Genomic DNA, 26,929 nt, shown 5'->3' on the forward strand with positions numbered 1-26,929 from the left:
GATGTTTATATTGTTCATGACTATTTATTTCTTGCATTTCTGTTTTTCGCAAGGTTCTCACTTCAGATATAGTCACCACAACGCAGCCGTCTTTCTGACAATTTTGCAGACATAAGCAATAATAGAAACTGAGCTCGCCAGTGTACATATGTTGCTACTAATATACAAACTACCCCAACGTTTGTTCTTTACGCGTCAAGAAAAAAAGAAAAGCAATGATTCTTTCGAGTGATCACTTGATACATTTCACTGAATGATACACGGTCCCCTTAAGCGTCAGTAGTGGTTGACTCACGCATTTTAGCGTATGAGTGCTTGTTTCGATTAAGTGGCGTACAAAGTTCTTTCTGATGTGAAGCTATGCGACAGTTCTTGTCCTTCGCACATAGGCGAAACCTCGGTGATGTCTTCTTGTCCCTCCCGCTGTCGCAACGCGTGTGCTCCGTTCTCCACCTTGTCGTCATCAAGCTGCAGAGAAAGGCAATGACGTCAGAATAGATTTTTGTGACAGGGTTTCTAAATTACTGACCAACCACTCAAAAGAAATTTTTAACTCTGAAAAGCTCCCTTCTAGAAGCGTGACAGATGAACAATTGTTCTGTACTGCTTCTACTGAGTGACCTTATATAATTTCTGTTGTGTTGAGAAGAGGGAATTACAATACAGCGTTTGTTAAAGCAACGTCATCACTTCAGCAGCAAATTTTTATGCTGGATTTGCGGAAACCTGGGTAAATTAAAAAAAATAATATGAAGCAAACGCATCGCCTGCGCAAACGCATCGCGATACTCAACCGAGACATCGAACAATACTGTACGGAGCTCACAAGACTCCAATGGCAGGAACTATGTTCGGCGGTCGACGGCTGCATGCGGACCGGAGGTAAGTGGAACTTCCTGAAACGCATGTTAGACGACAGCCAAACAAAGGATAATCAAAGCCACGCGCTAGACCGACTTTTACACTCACATAAAGAGAAAGGGGGAACAGAAGAGTCCTTCCTGGCAGAAATCGCCAAACGTTACCTTCCGCTAGGCGACGCTCACCCCAACGATTACCCGAGCATAGAGTACGAAACCACTTCCGAACTAGACGCTGCCTTCACGGAAGCAGAAGTCCGAGAGGCGCTACACAACCTAAACAGCAGGTCGGCCTCAGGACCCGACGGGGTAACCAACCGAATGTTACGTAACTTAGACGACCAGGCTATTACACTACTCATTAAAGACATCAACCACGTGTGGGAAACAGGACAGGTACCAACGCAATGGCGCACAGCCACGGTGGTCCTTATCCCAAAACCCGGCAAGCCACTTAACCTCGACAATTTACGCCTCATCTCTCTTACTTCATGCGTGGGTAAAGTAGCCGAGCTCGTCATTCAAAACCGAGTGTCACGCTACATTGAGGAAAACGAACTCCTCCCACACAACATGGTAGGGTTTCGACGCCACCTTTCCAAGCAAGATGTCATGTTGCTCCTAAAAAAACAGGTCTTTGACGTTAAAACAAGAGACGTTCGAGGCATCCTCGCCCTCGATCTCACGAAAGCATTCGACACCGTCTCGCACCGCTTCATATTGGAGTCTGTGGCAGGCCTTGGCCTCGGCCAGAGATTCCAGGAGTACGTGCGCTCCTTCCTAAAAGACAGAGAAGCCCAACTGCGAGTCTCACAACTTAAGTCGGACTGCTACACGCTGGGTACCGTCGGAACACCGCAAGGCTCAGTCATCTCTCCATTACTATTTAACATAGTGATGAAGGGACTCGCAGACAAACTACGAGACATCCCGAACGTAAATTGCGCTCTATATGCAGATGACATCACCATCTGGAGCCCGGGAGGCTCCCTGGCAGACATGGCGCAGGCATTACAGTCTGCCCTAGATGCCACGGAGGAGTACCTACTAGACACAGGAATGAAACTATCCTCCAAGAAATCGGAACTCTTACTATATCGCAAGTCTTGCCAAGGAGTCCGATACCTAACTCCTCTAGACGAACTTCCGTTCGCACTACATACAAGAGACGGACAACAGATTCCGCGAGTCGACCACATACGCATTCTTGGGCTCCTAATCGAAGCCACCGGATGCCACGGACACACGATCAAACACTTAACCGCCAAAACCGAAAACATGATCAGACTCATTCACAAAGTCTCAGGGCGCAGGAAGGGTCTCTGCGAAGATAACCTTCTGCGCGTATACCACGCGTTCCTTATGAGCCATATTAACTACGTCGCCTCTGCCCACAATTGGACGAAAACAGAAAAGGCGAAACTAAACACACTCATGCGCAAGAGCATCAAACAGGTCTTGGGCATTCCACAAAGAGCAAGTACAGCAAAGGTTGATCAGCTAGGCATGAACAACAACATCGACGAAGTGATCGAGGCTCAGACTATGGCGCAAAGACTCCGCCTATCCTCGTCCAAAGCCGGTAGACTAATTCTAAGCGAAGCTATTGACTCCCCATCTCCCTATCTCGAGCACGCTGTTACCCTACCCAGTGAAATTAGAGACAACTACAGAGTCTCACCGTTTCCCAGAAACGTCCACCCATTATACAACCTGGGTAGGCGCCGGGCCCGCGCCCGCGCGATTCTCGACCGCACCGACCCGGATCGTGAAGCCACCGCATTTGTGGACGCGGCCCAGTACGGCAATACATCAACTTTCGCGATAGCAGTTGTGGACGGCAACGGAACGTTACGGTCATCGGCATCAGTTAAATCGACCACCAGCGCTAAAGCCGAACAGATAGCCGTAGCCATCGCCATGGCAGACCCCACATTTACCCATGTCCTCATGGATTCGCGTGCTGCAATTCGGGCTTACGAAAGCGGCAACGTATCGAAAGAGGTAGCGCATATACTACTAGCAAGCTCAAAAGAGCGCAAACGATGCCTCTCTTGGTTCCCCGCTCACATGGGGAAAGACATCCACCCGCAAAAACCCAACCTCAAAGAAACGGCCCATGACCGTGCGCGAGAACTTGCCCGTCGCGACGGTCCCCCGGCCTCCGAGGGGCTGGACATTCAGTTTAATGACCCGCTTCTCACTTAGCAAGAAATCACCTCACACTATCGAAAATGCAGAATGAAATACCCGCTCCCGTACGCCAAACTCGAGCGCGCGCAGGCAGCCACGTTTCGAATGCTGCAAACGGACTCGTATCCGTCACGAGGCCTATTAAGCTACTACAATTCTGAAATCCCGGCAAATTGCCCAGACTGCCCAGAACCCTATTGCTCACTCTCGCACATGCTTTGGCAATGTACCGCGTTACCAGAGGGCCCTCTCTCCAGTGAGCCCGAATGGGAAGAAGCCCTCAAAAGCCCGGACCTCAAACTCCAACTCAAGGCCGTCCAGAGGGCCCAAGAACTGGCGGAACGTCACCACGTTCCCGTCCCGACTTGGGCATCGCCTACGGTTTCGGCCTAAGGAGCTCCCCGCGTGCGATCTCCAACGGCTTAGACCCCTCAAGACCTCAATAAAGTTCTTGACTGACTGAGTGAAGCAATAAATATTGACTCAGAAACTCAGCAAGAGCGAATTAAATCTCAGATGTGTAACATGCGTATGTCTATTTGAATATTTCGAAATGATATCCTTCTGGGTAATAGACATCAATTTGCAAATCGTCGTGACACGACCACAGCGCGACTACGCCCATGACGGCGCGAAGACGACGGCACCGGAACTAGAATAACATGAGGACAGGGGGGACAAAGACCACGTGACGACGATGAAATGATATTGGTCGTGCACTTGCGCTTGTTTTCTGCTAGTTTGCTGCACAAAGGCCGGGCGCTCCACCGACCGTTCCATTTAAAATCGTGAAGATCATAAGCAGTGTAGGAGTCGTTCTCAGCAAGTCTCTTGCGGCAGGTCGAAACCGTACATCTAAAAAATTAGCGCGTAGCGGACGGGCAGGCCTCACAAACTGTTTAAAATTTTTCTAATTCATTACCTGGCTTTAAATCTAAAATCTGTTATGACGTCCTAAAAATTACAGTTAGGTCGTTTTTATCGCCGAGGGTCCGGCGCAATTATTTGATCCGCGAATTACTCATACTGTGCTGAATGCAAAAGAGCCTGCGTGATTGCAAGCCTGAGAATTTTGACATGAGTGGTCCCAGAAGTGATAAAAATGTTATTTTTATTCACACGCAGAGTAGCCCATGCGTTAGCGAAGCTTTCCTGCGTTCAGTACAAAATTGGATGGCGTGCGTTAAGACTAAATATTAAAGTTGTGGGAGGCTGGTTGCTTAACTGTCATACTCTTGTTAATATTGCTCATTGTTAGTATACAACGTAAAATAATCATCTGTCCTGCACGACGTTATGATGTCGACTGTTATTTTTTCTTCGTATCTTTTTCGATTTGAAACATCTTTACTATCCCCAAGAGGAGGTCACTTGCACAAGCCTCCTAGAATGATCGAACGTTTTAGCGTCATCGCTTATATGCTCTTCACCGTAGTGCCCACGCAGATTAGTTTGGTATTGTTTTGCATAAAAAAAAACACTACTCGATTATGCATGTATCGTGTGCACCGATCGCTCCCTTGTAGCGCCACGCCAGATAAAATTGGGAGCTACATTTAGTCTTTCGCTTGGCATTCAGAGAGGCACAGCTCGGTAGTACGCTTGTCGATCCGAGCGGCAGCGCTCGTGTTTAAGAGCTCACTCATTCCTACAAGGAATAGCTATCAGACGTAAACCATTTAAGAACACAAGTTATGAGGGCTACCAGTGTGGACATTTTTTTGCAGAAGTTCTGTGCTTGGTCGGTTATGGCGCTCTCGCCTTTGATACTTCGTGCCCAGAAATTGTGCGAAGAGAATCGATGTCGAGCCTATTTGACCATGCCGAAACGCGTTCGCCTTCATAGAGACCTGAAGCACAGGAGCCCCGGCCATCTACGGGTGCGGCAAGCTCGACCAGCGCCGGGGAGTGTCCGGCGCCGCCAGTACGCAGGTCATTGCTTTACGCTAGTGCCCACAAGCTCTCTCCAAAACAAGGGGTCTCACTACAAATAGGGAGCGAGCAGAATTTATTTCCAAGTATACGTTTATTTGCGTTCAAAATTAAATCATAGAAGTGCGTGGATCCCTAGCCACAAGACAAGTAGAAGCTTCGTGGCAAAATAGGCATACCAATGCAACGGCAAGACGGAGTCACCATAGCAATAAAAAAAAATATTTGGACTGCCTATGAAAACAACACTGGCTCATGTTTGTCACCTGAACTGAAATCTTAGAAATATACACTAAATTAGTGAAAATCCTAATTTGTATTTTTGTCAAACACCTCAACTATCCTTATAATGCAACGGATGGATGAATGGATGGATGCTATGAGCGTCCCCTTTGTAACAGGGCGGTGGATTGCGCCACTAAGCTATTGTTATTATATTGCCTAATGTCCCACCTATGTTAAAAATGAAAAAAAGGAAAGGAAAAAAGGAGAGAAAAAGCTACGATGAATTCCCATAACAAAACTGCGTGAGCCCTTATTGTGAACTTTATTCTTGCGCGCCTCCGTTGTTTGTCGTTTTCTTACTTTTCTTCCACCAATCATCCAACCGCATCTTATTGATCTGCACTGCGGCCATGTATACTTCCCCCTACTTTCGCTGAACCCAAGGTCTTCAAAGATGTCAGTGATTCCTAAATCGACCGCTGGGCAGATACCTTGACATTCTAATAAAACATGCTCCATCGTTTATCTGGGTTTACCGCAGCAAGCACACGCTTTTTGTTCCTTCTTATATCTGGCTTTATAAGTGCGCGTTCTAAGGCGTCCTGATGTCACTTCGAAGAGTAATAAGCTTCCCTTTGAGTTATCATCACTTTCTTTCCTGATTTCGTTTTTTTTCCTCTTACGTTGTTACTCAAAGCAGGTTTCTTTTCCATTGCCGCCACCCATGAGATTATTTCAGGCTGTGTGAATTTCCACGTGACGTTCTTTATTGCCATATTGCTCACAATATAGGCCGCATTACCTTGCTGGTAAGCTTAATAGTTCAATTTCCACTGTGAATCGATGCATTTCCTGTACAAATGCCTGAACACTCTGCCAGCCCATTTACTTTCTTCCATATTGCTTAGCCGCTCTTCATAATGACTTTCACCGTGAGCTTCTCTCACTTCAAAACTTGTTCAGCACATATCATCCTGCACAACCTCATTTGTAGTCTTCCCGTGAGGGCTCAATGCAAGACGTCCAACTGACGTATGGTCGCCACCGAGTTCTCATTGTATGCCCGATTTCAAGCAAACAACCGAATTTCCAAAAGTAAGTCCTGGTACCATCACACCTTTCCACATACCCCGGAGTACCTCGTGCCTATTGTATCACCATAGTGTTCTCTGTTCATTATGGCCGCATTTCTCTTACCCTTTGCTGTTATTGCTTTTTCCTGTGTTTACCTATATCTATTGCCTTCGTTTATTCGTAAACAAAGTTATTTATATTTTTTTACGCGCGGTATTTGCTGGCCCTGTATTGACACTGTCTTTTCACTGTCATCGCTGAATATCATAACACCTGATTCTTAACGCTAAATTTTGCCATCGCATCCACGATGCGGCAAAATCAAGCGCCATATTGAGATGTTGCAAGAAGCTGGGCGCCCCGCGCTGTGACCTCCGAGATTTGCGCACGCCAGTGCGCGCAAATGGCGATGCCGTGGCCGGTCTGCGGTTGGCAAAAACGCTTGGAAAAGGGGTTTGTTTGAGTTTCCCGCTAGCAGAATTGTTTTCTCGTATATTCAAGCTATAATCCGATGCTATTATGTCTCTAGGTTGTGTGTAAGTCGCACTTTACAATTTTTCTGAAGAATTTTACTTTGAGAAATTCAATTACTTCAGTAGCTTCTCTGTGCTTCACGCCGGCTCTGCGTGGTTTGGTTTGCATTGTTCGAATGTTCTTGCCGAAACGACGGTTGCCGCTGTAAATCGGACGCTGCGATACAGGGCCATTAACGTTACTGCGCTAATACATCTTTTCACTGTGGAGTGATTTATTCCTTTCTTTTTTGATGATGAAGTAGTGACGTGGGCAAGCCTTGCCGCATCGCAGACGGGCATTCCACAAAATTTACAACTTCAGTGTGAACTACGTAATTAAGAGAAGTAGATGAAACCCAGCATAATGTTAGAGTAGTCTTACTAGCTAATTCTACTTTAACTTTTTTCAAGACAGTTTTCACGAACCAAGAGTTGCATATGTTTCTTGTAACCATACAACCTTGGTTGACGGCCATGTGTTGACAGCAGACGGGAATTCTGTAACGTTTACAACTTAACTTTGAAATAATTAAGGCAAGTAAATGATACTCGTCGTAATGATAGAGTGCTTTTAGAGGCCAATGTCAGTTTAACTTTTTCCAAGATACCTACATTAGGTCGAGTGCTACAAAGCATTCGTTAGAAACTGGAGACGAAAATTTGTTAGTGTCGACGCGACGCGTAGACGAACGGACATCGACCACCGCCGGAGGGTAGCTACATGCAGCTTCGCTGTAAAACTCCCGATAGAGGTTTCTGTTGCTCAATACGTGCTACATAAAAGTGCTTTTGTGACCGTACCGGTGATTGTTTAGAAATGAAAATGAGAACTTTTGCTGACGCAAAGGGCAGAAAATTCGCGAAAAATTATTTTCTTTCAAAGGTGGTTTAATTTCACTGCGGTGCAAATAAAGCCTTTTCCACTGTGCTTGGAATATCACAGCACCTTTCGAACAAGGTGCATGCATTTTCACGATCCCCAAAGAAAAACGATAACAAAGCAGCGTAAACGCCGCAGAGCAACCCGTAATTCCACGGAAGCGCAACTGGCTGACGAAGTGAATTTCCCTGACTATTTGGCATAAACGCTTACACACTTGACCTACCTTTCTTTCTTATGAAGTATGACACCCGATGGGGCACGTGGAGCTATGGTTCCAGTTCTGTTTACCTGGTGTTAACAAAAAGAAGCGTTGTGCTTAAACCAAGTTTGTTAGCATTGTTCCTATTGGTGGCCAACCAGAGTTGGTAGCCTCGTACCGATGATCCGGCATTCCCGTTTGACATAGCATTGCGTATACGCAGTCCACTGTATAACTCAATCATTTTCATCGTCAGCAGAAGCAGTCAATGTTTTATTGGCCACTGCAGGACAAAGACCTCTGCGACCTCCAATAACCTCTGTCTTGCGCAAGGTGATTCCAACTTGCGCCTGGAAATTTCCCAATTCCATCACCCAAACTTGTATTCTACCATTCGCGACTGCGCTCTGTTTCTTTGGCACCCATTCTGCAACGCTAATGGTCCAGCGGTTATCTACCTTTTTGTATTGCATGGCCTGCCCACCTCCATTTCTTTTCTGTTAATGGCAACTAGAACATCGGCTATCCTCGTTAGCTCTCTGAACCACACCCCTATCAAGAAAGGGGGAAGGCAAGGAGACATAATGTATCCCATGATATTCACTGCATGCTTAGAAGTATTCAAGTTATGAGACTGGGAAGGCTTAGGAGTGAGGATAAGTGACAAATTTCTCAGCAACCTTGGGTTTGCGGGTGATTTTGTCCTGTTCAGCAACACTGCGGACGAATTACAACAAATGATCGAGCACATAAACAGAGAAAGTGTAACCGCAGTTTTGAAGATTAATGTGCAGAAGACAAGGACAACGTTCTATAGCCTGGCAAGGGTTACAAGGAATTCTGGATCACCAGTCAGCCTCTAGAGACTGTACAGGAGTATGTTTCTCTAGATTACAGGGGGCCCTGATCATGAGCACGAAATTTAGAGAAGAATAAAAATGGGTTGGAATACATAGGACAGGCATAATCAAATCTTGTAGCTCAATATGGGGCATAAAAGAACGTTACATTTTGTCGTAGCTGCACATTTTTGGAAAACGTAGGTGCTGTTTACAATTGGCCAAAAAGAAGACAGCCATGCACTCCTCAAGAAAAGTCAGGAAAGCACAAATGTCACCGTTGACCTTCCACAAATGGGCAGCACACCGGACTCCTTGGCGTTCCTTGCTACTATGCCTAACATCATCCTTGAAGAAACGGGTTAAAGAGGTTTCAGAGAGAGTTGACATGCAGACGGCCGAGTTCAAGAAGTGGGTTCATGGACGAAAGGGCCACGAAGCAGTGATAAGTAAGGAAAAAAGAATGAACCTTGACATTAAATATCTCTTTCGTGCACAGGCAGGAAGTGCAACGAAATCAACAGCTGAATACAATTTTAACGTCGGTACTCAACACTTCAATGCGTGCAGCGAGGGATGTCGTCGTACCCGACTCTTTCGACAGTAGAAAATTAAGGCCATCGGTGTGGCTTGAGTTTTTTTCGAATATGCATGCTCCCAGAATAACCGGGCCGATGAGTGCAACGGCACCAACAGTATACGCCGTATTAGTACGTGAAATGGAAGGAAGTTGTATGATCTGCGCATGCCAAAGACCATATCTGAACCATGGGTTGAATTTGAGAATGGTTTTCTCCGTATATTTCATTAGAATGATGTACAGGAGAAAAGACGGGGAATGCAGGAGATGGCAATTCAAGACGATGAGCAAAACGTGAACAAGGTGAATGCAGGAGCCAACGTTTCGACAAGTGCACTTGTCTTCTTCAAGGCGACATATGCTTTCCTCGCCACAGTATATATAGGTGGGGTTCTTCTAAAGGGGAGCGGGTGTGAGGCGGGAGCGCGTGGAAACGAGGGAAAGTGTGTTAGCGTGTCGAATTAGTAAAGGAACGCTGCGTACAAGGTCAAAGCCAGGACCCCTTCTCCCCTCACCCCAGTTTGTCTACCCACGCGCGTTAGCCGGTGCGTCAAGGTCGTCTGACACGCCAGCTGACAAAAAAAAAGAAGAAAAAGAGGGGAAGAAAAAGGAAAAGGGGGGGATACGCCAAGAAATCAAACTAAGTGTTATTGCCTATAGCTTGAGGTTTAGCATAGCGAATATATTCTAAAGCTCCCTTTGAAACGTTTATGCCTATTGGTTGCAATGTCTTGAACTTATGGATAAGGTATGATTCTCTGTATTTTCTTTCTCGTTCAGAACGGAAATTTGACTGTAAGATGTAGAGTTTAAGTTCATCAAAGTTATGACCTGGTTGGTTGAAATGCTCGGCGACGGCTTTGGGAAGCTTTTTAGCTGTGTCCGCGCGATGTCCGTTTAATCTGACGTTCATTGATTGTCCTGTTTCACCGATATATTGTTTCTTACAGAAGGAACATTCAAGCATATAAATCACATCTGAACTTGTGCAAGTGAAGCTAGATTTGACTTCATTTGTATAATTATTTGCGGTGCTTTTAATTATAATGTCACTTTGAAGGTGCCTGCAGGTTTTGCACCTAGGGCGAAAACATGCTTTTATTAAGGGGGAATGCTGCTGGCTGACTTTTGCGTGCACTAACATGTCTTTAAAGTTCTTGTTTCGGCGATAGGTAACCGTGGGTACATCCGGGAACGCTTTTCGCAGACGCTCGTTACTTGATAATATTGGGTGGTATTTTCTTAGGATGTTGTTTATGTTTGGGAGTGCATTAGAATATTTTGTTATAAAGGTCGGCGGTCTGTCAGATTCTAATGTGGGCTGTCTCTTCGCCAATTCCGACTGTCTCTCCAATCTTGACGCGGTATCATAAGCTCTATCGAGAGCAACTTGGGGATAGTTCCTTTCTGCTAGCGTTGATCTAAGGTTATTTAGGTGGTGGATATAATCATGGTCTTCGCTGCAGATTCTTCTTATACGTTTCGCTTTTCCGACAAAAATTCCTTGCTTGCAATGTCGCGGGTGATGACTGTTGTAGTCTGAATATTGCTGGCGATCTGTAGGCTTCCGGTAAAGTGTCGTTCTCAGTTTTCCGTTTTCTATGTAGACCGTCGTGTCCAGGAAGTTGACCTGACTAGGAGAGTGGTGAGCAGTAAATTTAATACTCGAGTGAAAGCGATTGAAATGGCTAATTAAGTTGGTTAAGGCGCTTGTGCCGTGTTCCCATGTTATAAATATGTCGTCAATGTAACGAAGATAGGTGTGGGGTTTTAAAGGGTAGGATTTCAGCAGGTCTGCTTCAAGCTGTCCCATGAAAATGTTCGCATACGTGGGAGCGAAAACGGCTTCAATTCCTTCACTCATGGGAATGTTGGTGTAAAGGGCAGAAACATCCAAAGTGACTAGAATAGCGCGGTCGGAAAGGATTTGAACACCCATTACATCCATGAACATCCATGAACACCCATTACAGAAAACTTGACTCTAACCCAACCTCAGATTACAGCGATATTGTGTTAAGCACAATAGCGGAGCTCCGGTCCAGGGAACTAATCACGCAATCTGAATATCGCTTCATGATGCCCAAAAACAAAACAGCAGGCCGCTTTTATCTTCTTCCTAAAATACATAAAGTTCCGGTCGAAGAAATATTTACAGCGGAAATCCCAGGTCGGCCTATTGTGTCTAATAACAACACACCTACTGAGTCACTATCTAACTTCTTAAATCACCACCTGTCAAACATACCCACCACCCTGCCATCTTTCGTTCAAGACACGCCGCACTTCCTTCGAATTATCGATGGCATCAACGCCAACCAAATCTTTTCCGACCGCGCTATTCTAGTCGCTTTGGATGTTTCTGCCTTTTACACCAACATTCCCATGAGTGAAGGAATTGAAGCCGTTTCTAGATCCCTCGGAATGAATCCCCAAGCGCACGCTCCTGAAGTTTACTTATCGCTCCTTAGGTTAGTTCTCACGCTCAACTATTTCGAATTCGATTCTATACACTACCTGCAAATTTTCGGCACTAGCATAAGGACGCCATTCGCTCCCACGTATGCGAAAATTTTCATGGGCAGCTTGAAGCCGACCTGCTGAAATCCTACACTTTAAAACCCCACACCTATCTTCGTTACATTGACGACATATTTATAATGTGGGAACACGGCACAAGCGCCTTAACCAACTTAATTAGCCATTTCAATCGCTTTCACCCGAGTATTAAATTTACTGCTCACCACTCTCCTAGTCAGGTCAACTTCCTGGACACGACGGTCTACATAGAAAACGGAAAACTTAGAACGACACTTTACCGGAAGCCTACAGATAGCCAGCAATATTTATGCTACAACAGTCATCACCCGGCGAAACGTATAAGAAGAATCTGCAGCGAAGACCATGATTATATCCACCACCTAAATGACCTTAGATCAACGCTAGCAGAAAAGAACTATCCCCAAGTTGCTCTCGATAGAACTTATGATACCGCGTCAAGATTGGAGAGACAGTCGGAATTGGCGAAGAGACAGCCCACAGTAGAATCTGACAGACCGCCGGCCTTTATAACAAAATATTCTAATGCACTCCCAAACATAAACAACATCCTAAGAAAATACCACCCAATATTATCAAGTAACGACCGTCTGCGAAAAGCGTTCCCGGATGTACCCACGGTTACCTATCGCCGAAACAAGAACTTTAAAGCCATGTTAGTGCACGCAAAAGTCTGCCAGCAGCATTCCCCTGTAATAAAAGCATGTTGTCGCCCTAGGTGCAAAACCTGCAGGCACCTTCAAAGTGACATTAAAATTAAAAGCACCGCAAATAATTATACAAATGAAGTCAAATCTAGCTTCACTTGCACAAGTTCGGATGTGATTTATATGCTTGAATGTTCCTTCTGTAAGAAACAATATATCGGTGAAACAGGACAATCAATGAACGTCAGATTAAACGGACATCGCGCGGACACAGCTAAAAAGCTTCCCAAAGCCGTCGCCGAGCATTTCAACCAACCAGGTCATAACTTTGATGAACTTAAACTCTACATCTTACAGTCAAATTTCCGTTCTGAACGAGAAAAAAAATACAGAGAATCATACCTTATCCATAAGTTCAAGACATTACAACCAATAGGCATAAACGTTTCAAAGGGAGCTTTAGAATGTATTCGCTATGCTAAACCTCAAGCTATAGGCAATAACACTTAGTTTGATTTCTTGGCGTATCCCCTCCCCCTTTTCCTTTTTCTTCCCCTCTTTTTCTTCTTTTTTTTTTTGTCAGCTGGCGTTGCAGACGCCCTTGACGCGCCGGCTAACGCGCGTGGGTTGACAAACTGGGGTGAGGGGAGAAGGGGTCCTGGCTTTGACCTTGTACACAGCGTTCCTTTACTAATTCGACACGCTAACACACTTTCCCTCGTTTCCACGCGCTCCCGCCTCACACCCGCTCCCCTTTAGAAGAACCCCACCTACATATACTGTGGCGAGGAAAGCATATGTCGCCTTGAAGAAGACAAGTGCACTTGTCGAAACGTTGGCTCCTGCATTCACCTTGTTCACGTTTTGCTCATCATTAGAATGATGTTGAATTTTGTGACAAGGACATCATTCACAAGCACCAAAAAGGAAAAACTGTCGATCGTTATTTGGAAATGCGCCGCCACTATATCAAATCGCTGACTCTGAGTTTTCGCAGTATTGCTTAGTAGCACTAATAATTCATTGCATGACAAAGAGTTCACAGCGCCATGTTTGCCCAATGAAACATGCACCAGTGGCGCGACTGTGGCATTCTTTAAGGGACATCTCAACCGACACGCTACCACAGTGCGACAAGACACAACAGTGGTGTTTAACCTATACCGACAAAGCCAACAGAAATTATTCATTTTGGATAGTCTGCAGCTGGTTTGCTTTATGCACAAATGACCAACCATGGAAGGCTAACCGAAGTCTCGGGAAGCATCGGGAAGTCTGAACTAATTCCACTAGATGCAACCTCTGCCGGCAAGATTAATAATGTGGAGAGCGATGATGTAAGTTATTGAATACGACACGACCTACGTGGCCCCTAGTGCACGTGGGACACAATAAGTAGCAAGACGGATGTCAGGGCGCTGATGGTACAGGATAGCTCATTTGATTTTCTTCTGCTTCGACCTGACATGTATTCAATGAGAATAACTACATCGTGACGCGAACCGGTAGAACGGGAACGCTGTGTTGACACAGTAACTGGAGATACTGAAGGCCCAATGAATCTGGTAACAGCAAGTGAACCTGTGTCAACACGTTACCCATAATTTATGTAGGGAGCAGTATCCACCGGCGTCCAAATTTACGAAAGTGCATTGTAAGCTCAGCGACCTACTGTTGTGCGCAAAAAATTATTGGGCTTGTCCTATAAAAAAAAGAGAAGTGGCTAAAGCAAGAATTGCAAAGCGTGCTCGGTGGTGAGAATATTGGGCCTTCTATGTCTTCATTCGTGTCGCCGATTACTAAAGTCCCGAAACAGGGCAGAACGTATCGAATGTGTACTGAATACAGGATTGGGAACCGCCAGATCGATTTATTTCCATACCAAATGATAAAAATTGATATTATCGATGAAACACGTGGGTGTTTTTGCTTTCCTGCATACATAAGCATCTGCATGTTTTGCAAACAAGTTCCACTCCAGGAAGAATTGTAGCACTTCACAGCCTTTGTCAATCCTTTGGACGTGTTTGGGTTATAACAAGCCGCTGCCCACGTGGTCTTGCCGTGTGGCTTGCAATAATTGTGCAGTTGCGCTCTTGTTTACTCGTGTGGTCTTCCTCATGACTCTTATAACTTTCTGGATTTTTTCCCGTTTGCTAAGCACGCACAGAAACTTGATAAAACTCCCATATTTCCTAACATTTCATTTACTCTGAAATAACTACAGCAACTTATGCTAAAAGATGAATATTTTTTTCTTTAGCGTCACATCGAGTGATATCTTGCTCGGAAGCGGAAAATTAAGCAGCATACGGTAACAACATGATGAACTTCAATGTATTATATCTCCTGATACTATCACTACTACGTGCTTTGGCTGGTGAGATCACATGCGAAATAAAAACAAAGAAATTGTCTCGCCATCCCGGCCCTGCAAAAGTGGTTGTCCAGCGAAGATGTTGAAAACCACCACTACAGCTGGTGAGGAGGGGCGCGCTATGCTTTATTGTTTGAGTGTAAAGGTGTTAATGGTAATTGAGAGTAATGGGAGTAATGGTAATTTTGGCAGCGCGTCGCCGCTGATCGTATTGCCGTTTGTTTTCCCTCTGTCACTCCTCGTATTCACGTCGCTCCTCGGGAATCCGGACTATGCATTGCCTACACATAGCAACGGTGCAACAACAATGAAATAAGTTGCCAGGCTGGTTCTTTTATATATGGGAAGCTAGTGACGTTTCTCACCACACCACAAGGTGCCGTCGCCGCTGGAGCTTGCGCAACAGTAATATTTACCGGGAAACGTACAAGGAAACATATACTTGCTTAGCATTGTTATCAGGAGCGGCTTATCGTCAAAGATGTGGTTTTGATTCTTGTTTTATGCTTGAAATTTATTGAAACGAATGCTGCGCTCTATGTTGTATGCATGATACCAAAGAATGTGTCCACTTTCCGCTTCAATCGCTATAGTTTTTTTTAAATCACTGAAGGTATTTTATTGCTTGAGTACGCGCCGCGAAAAATCTCTACCAACCAGACGCTAACAGATTTGCTGTAAAATATATTGCTTCAATTTAACAATATATTGCTAGATATTGCTACAATCTAGCCACTTCTTCAAGGTGTGAGAGTTGTACGGGATTCTAACTATGCGTCGCTATGTTTCTCTATAGATACTGAATTTGCAAATATGTATGAAAAGAAGTAAGAATTGTGGCCTCCTCTTTACTTACCATCAGCATATGGCGAAAAAACTTGAAACGTGCCCATAACTTCAGGAATATAGGGCTTGTGAGTGGCACATTGCTCTTAGCAGTTCTTTCACCACCTGTTAAATGTAACGTGGTAAAATAAAGCTCTTTTTCAGTCAGACAGTTTAGAAGATCGCACAATCTATGGGTAATGGAAAGTGCCCAGTTTCTGAGCACGAATAAAACCATGAACTTGAATCCGCTCATCTGTAATAAACAGGTACATGGCCCGTAATGGGAGATCACTATTGTCGAGGAATTGAGAAGAGCAGTGCTGATATACATCGTAACACCATCAGACTATTTTGCCTATACTGCAATACGAAGGTCTTCTCCAGCCACCTCTACTTCTACCTACCTCGCGTCTGGCAATTCTATACTATGCTTGTATACTTCCTACTACAGTAACTTATTCTTTGATATGTTGTAAGAAGCGTGCATTCTTTTTTTAACGCTTCCTCGTCATCACATGGTGAAATGCTTGTGCAGAAAGTACTTTGCTTAGCGTGATGTGATATGAGCGTTCTTGGGCGCATTTTCTTTGAGGGCCCTCGCGGTTAACGCGGAAAACTAAGTGATGAAAATACTGAACACTACAGAAAACTACGAACATTTGGCGTGATATGAGCGCGTGCTTGTATGCGTATGAGCGTAGTGTCAGTGCCACGAGCCCATTTTCGTAATTTTTTTAATGAGTTGCGAATCTTTATGGTGAAGAACCTGATCCAATTTACGAGGTGCTCACCTGTCACAAGGCTGAGGACAGTTCCGAGAAGAAGTGTAAGCAGCAACCCAGAGAAGGACATCCAATAGAACGAGGCTTGGTACAGCCAGAACACAGGTGCCCTGCAGAATTAGATCAAATAAGTCGAACGCTTCATTGAATAAGCCAGCACTTCCTTAACCCCAAAGTCAAAACATGGGCTCAAAGAGTGGTCTCACAGGCGCCAATTCATTGGATATTTGCCTCATGACTCTTAATGACGGTATATGACCATGCATACGTTATATTTACAGGTTCACGTCATGCTATACTTTTGCTAACAAATAGGAAGCGCAGAAGGAAGAGTGATTTTTTTGCCATTGTGACTACACTATCCAACTTTTGAGCAAACACGTGGTTCAAATTGTCCCTTGAATTCAACAGAATGGTAGGCTGCAAAATAGAGTGGCTGTAACAAGAAATGGTGAAATTCATCACTGCTCAGGATAAATATTATACGCCGCAATACATTGCTGGACGCGACTTTGTAGCGTACCCGAAGAGAAGTTCGCCTTACGCTACACTTGAAGTTTGCTCACGAACTGCGTTTTCTATGTGCGGTGTAGTTCAGGTTTTAGTTAATTAACAACAACATACTTCGCGTGCATCGAAGGCGCGCACGTGCTCCTGTGGAGACGCGACGACCATCGAAGCGAGCTTTCGCAACTGGGCAATTTTGTCATTAGGTGTAGTCACACAGTGAATGGCCTCAAGAGTTATTACAGTATTAGTTTTTCTCATGAAATCACCATTGTGTTTCCGTACGATCAGTAGCAGGACACTGATGAGGAAAACAATCATGCAAACCGACTATCAAGCTTCCATTTAAAGCTTGGAGCAGTAGCTTCAACAAATACTTTCGGTGTGTGCCGTGTGCAGGAAGTAAACAGCTTAAATGGCGGTGTGGTGTTCCAGTTGATTTATTCGACACCTTGCCCCTTTGGTGCAGTACTCGTGAAGGATGCCTATTACATGCATTTGTCAGGTTTTCTTGTAACCACACGAACGCTTCTGCCCTATTGTAATTTTCCGGAAAAAGAGGGCTGTGAATATTCAGATTTGTCAAAAACAGTATGAAATGACGTCTAAAAACTAGCCGTATATATATAGGGCTGGCACATTGGACAGGATACTGTAGGCACTCCTGGCTATTTCGTGTCCCTTACAACGATGGTAGTGCGAGATTCAACATCAGGCTAATGAATGCACACAACATTTTTCTCCACATAAGATACGACTGTTCTAGAATGAACTTTGTGTATAATTATTCTTCGAGTTTAGCTCGATCTTGCTCGATTTCTGAGCAAATGATACATGCGACGTGGTGGTTTGGACTACTTTGTGGGACATAATTATAATAACAATGCGAAAGTAGAGCTGGGCAAAAAAGGAAGAAAGGAAAGGACGAAAGCACAATGCGTTGATTTTTTCATTTTTTATTTTGTTCAAGCTTTACCTTCACGCTGTTTAATTACTGACATAGGTTGTATGGTGTAGAATACTGTGCGTCATATGAACTTTTCTCAAGATGATCGGTTGTTTGTGTTAGTTAACGAGCAATTGACATATGAATCTAGACACGCTCGTGCATGGAAATTCGAAAATTATGGTTGGCTGCCGATTTTTATTTTGAACAATTACCTGTTCCAACACGAACCACCGAAGAGAGCACATGTGCATTGAGCGCACATTAAAACATGTAGTTAAATATCATTAGAGCAATGAGCTGGTACGTGTGCTGCGTTCTGCATCGGCAACGTATATATTTGATTACCGCGAGTTGGGTAGGCGACAGCGAGTGTCAGCTACTGCTACCGCTTCATTCTCTCCAACTGAGCAACTGAAACACTGCGGGAGAGAAAATGCCGATTGTACACTAACACAGCAATATAGTTCTGAAGATTACTGCCAGTCTAATTCCTTCCCAAAGCAGTCGCTTACCGACATCAAAGCCGAACAGTACTCCTCGCGAGGGTCAACCGAAACTTTGCAGTACAGCCGGTCACCACGGCTGCGTGCAGCCATTCGGGCGTCACACACACCTTTCAGACGGCAACAGTGTATGATTTCTGGCTTCAGAAGAAGCATTCATTAGGGGCGCGCATCGCTCCAAGGTTCTAGTGATGAGGCGAGGTGGTGCAACCGACGACAGACTCCTTCCTATGGCGTGCCACAACTGCAGGACGCATACCAGCACGGTGCCCCAAGCTGCGCCCTGCAACATCGGAGAGGCGACAGTGTAACAACACTCCGTACAGTAGTCGGTTCTTAGCCAGGAGTCATTAAAAAAAATCACGCATTCAAAGAACCCTTACCCGCACGGCAGGCGGGCGACGGACTCTTACTTTTGCGTTGACCCAGGGCGAGGAGATGGCCAGAAGCACGAGCCCAGCGAACGGACCCGCGGCAGTGGAGTACAAGGACAAGAAAAGCTGTTGAGAAAGAGTAATTCATTTGTTTAAAAGTGGAGGAAAGAGAGTTTGGTACAGCTAAGTATAAACAGAACGGCCTACAGAACCGCGCAGCCGTTCCGATGTGCGGCACTGCAACCGCTAGGAGGGTCATGACCGTGCCGCTTGAAAACGCTGCAGTGAAATGAGGAGTCCATACAATACTGAGTTCGTAAAAGCTTGCTGGACTATATACACTGACAGCACGACTTGAGCGTTTTCATCTATAGAGTTCGACAGATAATAACGTGTAAAACAATATCTATTGAAGACCGAAAAGGAATGGGCCATATATGTTATTAACGATGCGGCAACTGAAAAGGAAACAATTGCTTCAGAAGCGACGCGTGTATTCCCCTGGTATCGTGAGGCGGGTCTATTACGTTACCCGCGTTTCTTCGCGCGACGTGTGCGATACTGAGACCTCATAGCTGTTGTAGTATTTCTCTTGCGTATTGACGTTAACATGAAGTTTTAGGTCGGGAACTGCTATCGATATACATGCGATCGCAGAAATCGTTTTCACGGTGACGGGTGCGCCGATTGTGATTAGGTATGTTGAATGTAAAAGAGAACGGTAAAGCGAAGCTTTTATTTCGGCCGTAATTTTTCGAAAAAATTGCGAGAATTGCAAAATTGAAAAAAATTTATCAAGTAGTATTTTTCAACTGTGTAACTCCATAACGAATAAGATCACAATTCTGTCAACCGAACCTAATAAAATATCTAAAGCGGACGAAGTTGATGTTTTACACACAGCTGTGTATTATGCTGCTATATTGTGAGTAGATAGATAGAATAAACTTTATTGTCCAACGGATAAGGTGATCTACCCACCCCCCGACACGCCGGTCAGGGGGCGAGTACCGCCGCCTCAGATGCAGGCTGGGAGGTCTTGGGTCCCAGCAGCCTCTTCAGCCAGTTGGACGAGCCGGAGCTGGAGCTCAGAGTCCGAGCTGCTTAGCAGGGTCTCCCAGGTGTCTCTACTACCTATTTTGTGCGTTCCCCCGGGAGAGTACCGACATTCCCATATTATGTGGTCGAGGGTCCCTCTCGCCCCACAAAGATTACATCTATCGCTCCTGGCCTCGGGGAACATGTGGTTCGCCATAACCGGGTGCGGATACGTATAAGTTTGTAGTCGTCTCCATGCGACTGCTTGTCTGTTGTTTAATTTTGGGTCTGGCGGGGATACCAGTCTACGAGCCAATCTATAATGCTGCGTGATCTCCCCATATTTTAGCATGCGCTCTCCGCTCCCTCAATCATCGAGGGGCCCTGTACCGGCTCGGCGGTAGAGATCTCGAGCCAGCTCGTGGGCCGCCTCTTTGCTGGGGACGGCTTCGTGCGCTGGAGTCCAAATTATTTGATCTTTTCTATCTAACTTTCTCTGGCCTAGGATTCTCGCCGCTAAGGGCGAGACCCTTCCCTTGCTAAAATTTTGTATGGCAGTTTTGCTGTCACTGATCACAAATTTCGCGTCCGTGCCAGCGCAAGCTAATGCGATCGCAATTTCCTCGGCAACTTCTATGTTGGGTCCGCGCAGAGTGGCAGCGGTCACGGGAATACCCCGGCCGCTGACGGCCGTTGCCACCGTAAAACTGCCGCTACCTCCCGCCGCGTCTGCATAGGCCACCTCATGTTCCGAAATATTACCGAATCTAGTTTTTAATGCTTCGGCTCGTTTATGCCTCCTGTCTTTGCTATGTTCCGGGTGAATGTTCTTTGGCAGGGGGGGGGGGGATAATCAGATTTTTTCTCACTTCCCTATCTACTTCCACCTTTTGGATGAGGCCTCTGTCCGGATTTATTCCAACTTTGGCCAATATGGATCTTCCTGTCCTCGTGGTGCTAAGTCTCTCAATTTGAGAGGTTCGCACCGCTTGCGCCAGTTCTGCCCATTTGGTGTGCTCTCCTAGAGCCGTCAGTCTCTCTGTTGATGTAGACATGGGCAGTCTCAGCGCTCCTTTTACGCATTTTCTCATTAGAGAATCAATCTTTTCTCTTTCCACCACTTTCATATCGAGATATGGCGTTGCATAGCTCACTCGGCTGAATATGTACGCGTGTATTAGTTGAATTAAACTTTTCTCCATTAGCCCTCGGCCTTTGCCGGCCACCCGCCTAATTAGGCTCAGGGTCTGTATTGCGTGATTCTGCAGCCTCTTGACGGTGTCGCCATTGTGGCCGTGTCACTGGAGAATCAGGCCCAAGATTCTAATTTGCTCGACTATTGGTACCTCCTTACCCGCCACTTTAACTTTGATCTACGACGGTGCCTTGCACTTTAAGTGTTTCGGATTTAATATAAACAATTCTGATTTCTGTGGCGAGCATGCTAGGCCTCTCTCGGCCGCGTAATCGACTATGATGTCGGTGGCGGCCTGGAGCAGGTTTTAAACGGCTGAATCACTTGCCAGGTTGACACAGAGGGTGAGATCACCCGCATATATACTAAATGTTAATCCCTCGAGCTTTGCCAATTGCTCGGGGAGTTCTCTCATAGCCACATTGAAAAGTAGGGGAGAAAGCACTGATCCCTCGGGCGTACCCTTACTCCCTGGCTCAATTGTGAGGGATTCCAACGTTTGGAACCTCATGCAGGCAGTTCTTCCCGTTAGGAAGTCCCTGATGTATCAATATGTCCTGGCACCTACATTAATCTTGTTCAGCCCTTCCAGGACCGCCTCATGCTTTACGTCGTCAAAAGCCTTCGTGAGGTCCAGTCCAAGAATTGCTTTTGAATCTTTAGACCTTGAGTCTATTATATCATGTTTGATTTGGAGCATGACGTCCTGCGTACACAAGTGAAGTCGGAACCCGCCCATCTCATGTGGCCACAAATCGCCCTGTTCCATGAAGCCCATCAGTCTGGCCTGGACGACGTGCTCCATCAATTTCCCCACGCACGAAGTTAAGGAAATTGGCCGTAAGTTTTCCATTTGCGGAGGCTTCCCGGGTTTCGGTATTAAAATAATGCTTGCCGTCTTCCACTGTTGTGGGAGCTCGCCTTTATCCCAACATTTCTGCATGTACTTAGTTAGATAACTAATGGAATTATCGTCTAAGTTCCTGAGCATGTTGTTCGTTACCCCATCAGGGCCCAGAGCCGACTTCGTTCTGTCTTACAATCTCTGCCCTCACTTCCGCGTCTGTCATGGGGGCGGCCAACGCCTCGTTAGGCGCTCCACCATAGTCGCGTAGTGGAGTTCGCGATGTTTGCCCCACGAACGTCTCAATTAATTTCTTCACGAAATAATCATCTTTCCCTACGAACGCGTGCCTAGCTTTTGCCAATCTTATGCCGGATTGAGTTTTCGAGCTTGCGGGGTCCAACAAGTGCCGGAGGATGTTCCACGTCTAGGAGAGGTTCATGCGCCCCTCCATTTCGTCCCACTTGTTGGCCCAATTTTGTTCGCATTATTTAAAAGTATAATCTTCGATTTCCTTATTATGCCTAGCAATCCTTCTTCTGGGGTTGCGGTTCCATTTCTGATTTTTGAGACGACGCTGCATGCTTTGCTTAGCATCGCACATATGCAGAAGACGGATGTCCGCTATCTCCGGGGCGTTATCCCCTTCGAGCGTTTTTGTCGTCTCTCTAACGTCCGATTTGAGCGCCGTCATCCATTCCTCGATGTTTCTCATGGGCCCCAGTTCCTACGCTCTCCTGATATCTCTAAACTCATCCCACTCAACGACGGCCGGCGCGCGAGCCCTGCGCGTTTGAAGGCCCTCTTTCAGTATGGAAACAATTATGCAGTGGTCGCTGCCAAAATTTTGATCCGAATTATGCCATTCTAGATCTTTAATGTTTTTCGAGAATGTCAGATCTGGATATGTATCCTTACTAACGCTATTGCCCACCCTCGTTGGACTCTCAGGGTCCGTTTGCAGAGTGAGCCCTATGTCATGCGTATCTTCCCACAGCTGTCTGCCTTTCGGGCATTGGTGCGGGTACCCCCATTCCTAGTGATGTGCATTAAAGTCCCCCACTATCAACAGTGGCTGGTTGCTTGAAATTTTGAGGGCCTTGCGAAGCAGAGCCCTGAACCTCACCTTCCTTTGCCTGGGTGAGCTGTATGAACTTAGAAGGAATAAACTAGGGTCCTTCTGTTTTCCGGTTAGAAGTTCGACAAACACGTTCTCGATCTGTCTCGACTCTAGATCGTGTTCAGTGGCCGCGATATTTCTTTTCACGAGCGTTGTGACCGAGGATTTCTCCCCCCTGCCACTATGAAATGCCTGACAGCCTGACAGTTTTGCGGGTCCTCCAGTTTCCTGGAGGGCAATCGCCAAAGGAGTCTTATCTAATAGCGGAAGGTACTGTTGCAGAATCGACCGCTTGCGCCGGAAGCCGCGACAGTTCCACTGCCAGATTTGGTTTTCATTTGCGCGACTGGTCATTTTGCACTTGCGTGACGATCTGCTTCATATTCTGTTGCCACCCATTCATGGCGACCATCTGATTCCTTAGCATTTGGCATTCCTCGGCCTGTTTCTGAACTGCCCCGAGGTCAGCTTGAATTTGGATGTTGATACGGTTCATAAATTCATACATCTTGGCCTCTAACCTTTCCAAATTTTCGACCCTTTTCTCTATAGCCTGAATAGGGTCGGCGTCTTGAATTTTGCGTTTCGTTGGTGGCGGGAGGGACGCCTTTGCGACCATCTTATCCTCTCCTTGCGGCTGTTGACGTGCTGCTGGGGGGGGGGGGATCATCTGTCTAATGGGTTGTTGCGGAGAAGGGGTTGCCTGCCTCTGTGATTTCTTTAAGTTTTGGATTTCGGACCGTTGCGAATCGACTATCCCCGTTAATTTTTCGACCATTTTCTTTAAATTCTCAATTTGCTCGTCCGTTTATCCCTCTGATTACTTTCCTGGGAGACCTTGCCCGCAAAATTCAATACTGTGAGTAAGGTTTTTGGAAAACCTCTTTAAAGGTTTTACAATTTTCACGCAAGCTGTAAGTTCATATATTGATTTTCCTGCTTTAGATTACGGATTCGTCAACTTCGTGTTTTATTGTTTTTTTATACTTACGAATTTTCGGGAATTAAAAAGAAAGAGATTCCATGTAAGAAATGAAGATTTCCTTTCCGACAGTCACTAGAACATTATCTCACAAATTGAACATATCTTAATATCGTCGGTGCAGCGGTTATCTTGCCATTAGCATTTCTAAGTTTTATAGGTATATCTATATGGAATTTGCAATTGGGCCCTAAGCTGAAGGTTTCTCTTAACGGCTGTTGCACTTCTAGGTTGAGGTTTATCGTGATCACGAATTTCGTATTGAAAAGCTTGAGAGATGCATATATTGAACTATGTCATTTTGAAAAACGGCGCAACTTTGTCACACTTTCAAAAGTAAGCAAGGCGTTTCCAGCATTCTGATCGTTCTTGAAGAATGCAGCGAGCCTGAAGTAAGGCAAAAACACGTTACCCAGCGCGCGCATTATGAAAAGAGCTTTCCGTGCTGTCATCCTCACGTGGGGCTTGATGACGTCGATGTAAAATATTGCTGCGTGTGAGTTGACGACCGAAGAAACTGTGCTGTGGAAGATGAAAAGAATAAATAAAAAAGAAGCAAATTGTGCTGCAGTGGTTTGGTGTATATCTGAGCGAACTCTCACATATGCAAATTCTCGATGATTGCTGTCTTCTGCCGAAACTGCCATTCACAAAGAGCAGCATTGTAATGACCATTGTGGCCTCGACCTCGCAGTTGTTTCCAAAATCTATCTATCTATCTATCTATCTATCTATCTATCTATCTATCTATCTATCTATCTATCTATCTATCTATCTATCTATCTATCTATCTATCTATCTATCTATCTATCTATCTATCTATCTATCTATCTATCTATCTATCTATCTATCTATCTATCTATCTATCTATCTATCTATCTATCTATCTATCTATCTATCTATCTATCTATCTATCTATCTATCTATCTATCTATCTAATGCCGGCTTCTCTAAATAAAGATTTACAAGAGTTAAAGAAACGTAACGGGAAGGCAGTGCAAATGGCGCAACCGAATTTAACTAGGCATTGTTCACGCTAGCCATGAGTGTATTTTAATTGTGCGCAGGTATGTACCTGAATAAATTGAACTAGCCTACTTTATTTACCTTCCTTTCGATAAGGTGTCAGTGCAAGAGTTGCGGAGGACGTGCAGATAGGACAGATAACAGAATTTAAGGCCACCCACAAGTGTCTTATGAGAAGCCAACAAAGACAACAAGAAATGATATGATAACGAATGATAAATAATGATAAATTAATGACAATTTATCATTTCGGTAATTCGTTTAGTAAGTACAAGTAATTTCCCCTATGTTGTCCTTGGTGTCCTTGTTTGTTGGCTTGTCATGATATGATTATTAAAAATCAGGCCCCTCGATTAGCCCCTTTCTTCCCGGTCTATAAGTACTTTTTTTTGCTTTAAAGCCACCTGTAAGGAAAACCTTAATGAACTTCATAAATACGAAGGGACAACTCCTCAGCGCTTAAGCGATAGCAGAAGTCCATAGAAGGCTAGGCTATTTAAACGCTGTCTTCAATTATTAAACGCTGCATTTGTTGCGCACCCGCCACATGCGCAGATGCGCATATCGCGGAGGCGCGTGGTCGTGCGGCTGTATGTTGATATAGACCTACGTTGGGAGGCAGAATGTAGGTACGTCGGCGGCTCATAGCTTTGTGCGTGCTGTGTCCTCGGCGCTCGCTTTGCGTAGAAGCGATAGACAGCACGAATGTCACTTCGCTCGTTTCCTTCGCTCGTTTCTTTGCGCGTTTCCTCGCACCAGCGTTTTGAGAGCGAGTGTCTGCAGTCATCGAGTGTGGTGTGTTCGTATTTACTGTGGACGCTGACACCATGCTTATTAATTAGCAAGCTAATGTTTACAAATTGATTGGACCGATAAAAGTACGTCCTTACTTTGTATGGCTGGCTGTTAATTTGCTATCGAAACTGATGCTTCCCCTCTCGGGCGAAACTGCGTCTTTTTTTCTTTTCCTCGTTCACAAGTTTTGCATTGACACCTTATGGGTTGCATAAGGCATATGAAAGGTAGACATTTAGGCATAATTAGAAATTACCTTTGTAAAATAAAATAAAATCCTCATGACTAGCGTGAACGACGCTTGTCAATATAGAGTGGGATTCTTTCGTGCAACGTCCTACGTTCTCTTCTAAATCTTGACAACATTTAGCCGGTACATCAGGTACATGTCAACCTTTATTAAAATACATAATACGGACGCAAATGAAACATAAATGCGAATAGTTCAGAGTCGACTGGTAGTTAGTTTTTGGTCAATGGTGTATTGGGTTCATAGTAAAGAACCCCAGGTGGTCAATATTAACGCGTCATTCTCTCACTACGGCGTCTGTCGTAATCTTATCGTATTTTCTGTCCACCTTACACCCAGATGCGCCCTTCGAAAGTACGCAATCTGTTAGTGAGGCATCTGCTTGGGCACGGGGCACAAGCGAAAAATTAGGATTATTGCTCACCACAAGAACAAGAGCACAAGAGTATACTTGTTTATCTGAGTTATGTAGCATGTAGGATTTTACCAGATACCTAAACGCAATCTTACCTTGTAGAAGCTCCTACTAGACCAGCCAGAAACAAACCTCGTAGCATCTTTACCCTGGCCAGTCTTTCAGTCATGTAATGAGGAACGATCTGGTGTATGATAGAAAGATACAGCACGATTTTTTTCTCAATAAGCGAAGTCACAATGTTTGAATATTATGAAGAAGGAAGACCGTATATGATGCTGTATATGATGTGGTACCATCAATGTTGCTGAGATGTCATGAAGCAAGCTCGTGCACAGGCCTGTTGTGTTGTAATTTACCGCTTTTCGCAAGACATTCACTTGGGTCCGATTACAATTCTCGAAGTAGCAGACATACTTTGGAAAAAGATGCCGCGGA

The 26,929-nt window shown here is 45.1% G+C and overlaps 1 protein-coding gene and 1 long non-coding RNA gene across 2 annotated transcripts; both read right to left on the minus strand.

Annotated features, from left to right (window-relative positions):
• Positions 1 to 220: 220 nt before the first annotated feature.
• Positions 221 to 18,945, minus strand: LOC142574271 (uncharacterized). Its single transcript, XM_075683395.1, has 5 exons — positions 18,866 to 18,945; positions 18,563 to 18,735; positions 16,503 to 16,603; positions 15,740 to 15,834; positions 221 to 468 (listed from the first exon to the last, which is right to left on the minus strand). The coding sequence occupies exons 2-5, from the start codon at positions 18,610 to 18,612 to the stop codon at positions 325 to 327; spliced, it is 390 nt and encodes a 129-aa protein (XP_075539510.1). The 5' UTR covers positions 18,613 to 18,735; positions 18,866 to 18,945; the 3' UTR covers positions 221 to 324.
• A 92-nt stretch (positions 18,946 to 19,037) lies between these two features.
• LOC142574272 (uncharacterized) lies at positions 19,038 to 26,674 on the minus strand. The gene is made up of 3 exons (XR_012826484.1): positions 26,587 to 26,674; positions 24,418 to 24,527; positions 19,038 to 19,105 (listed from the first exon to the last, which is right to left on the minus strand). It is a non-coding gene; the product is annotated as an uncharacterized LOC142574272 (long non-coding RNA).
• Positions 26,675 to 26,929: the final 255 nt, after the last annotated feature.

Source organism: Dermacentor variabilis, chromosome 3 (genome assembly GCF_050947875.1).
Source record: "Dermacentor variabilis isolate Ectoservices chromosome 3, ASM5094787v1, whole genome shotgun sequence".
In the NCBI taxonomy this organism is placed as follows: domain Eukaryota; kingdom Metazoa; phylum Arthropoda; class Arachnida; order Ixodida; family Ixodidae; genus Dermacentor; species Dermacentor variabilis.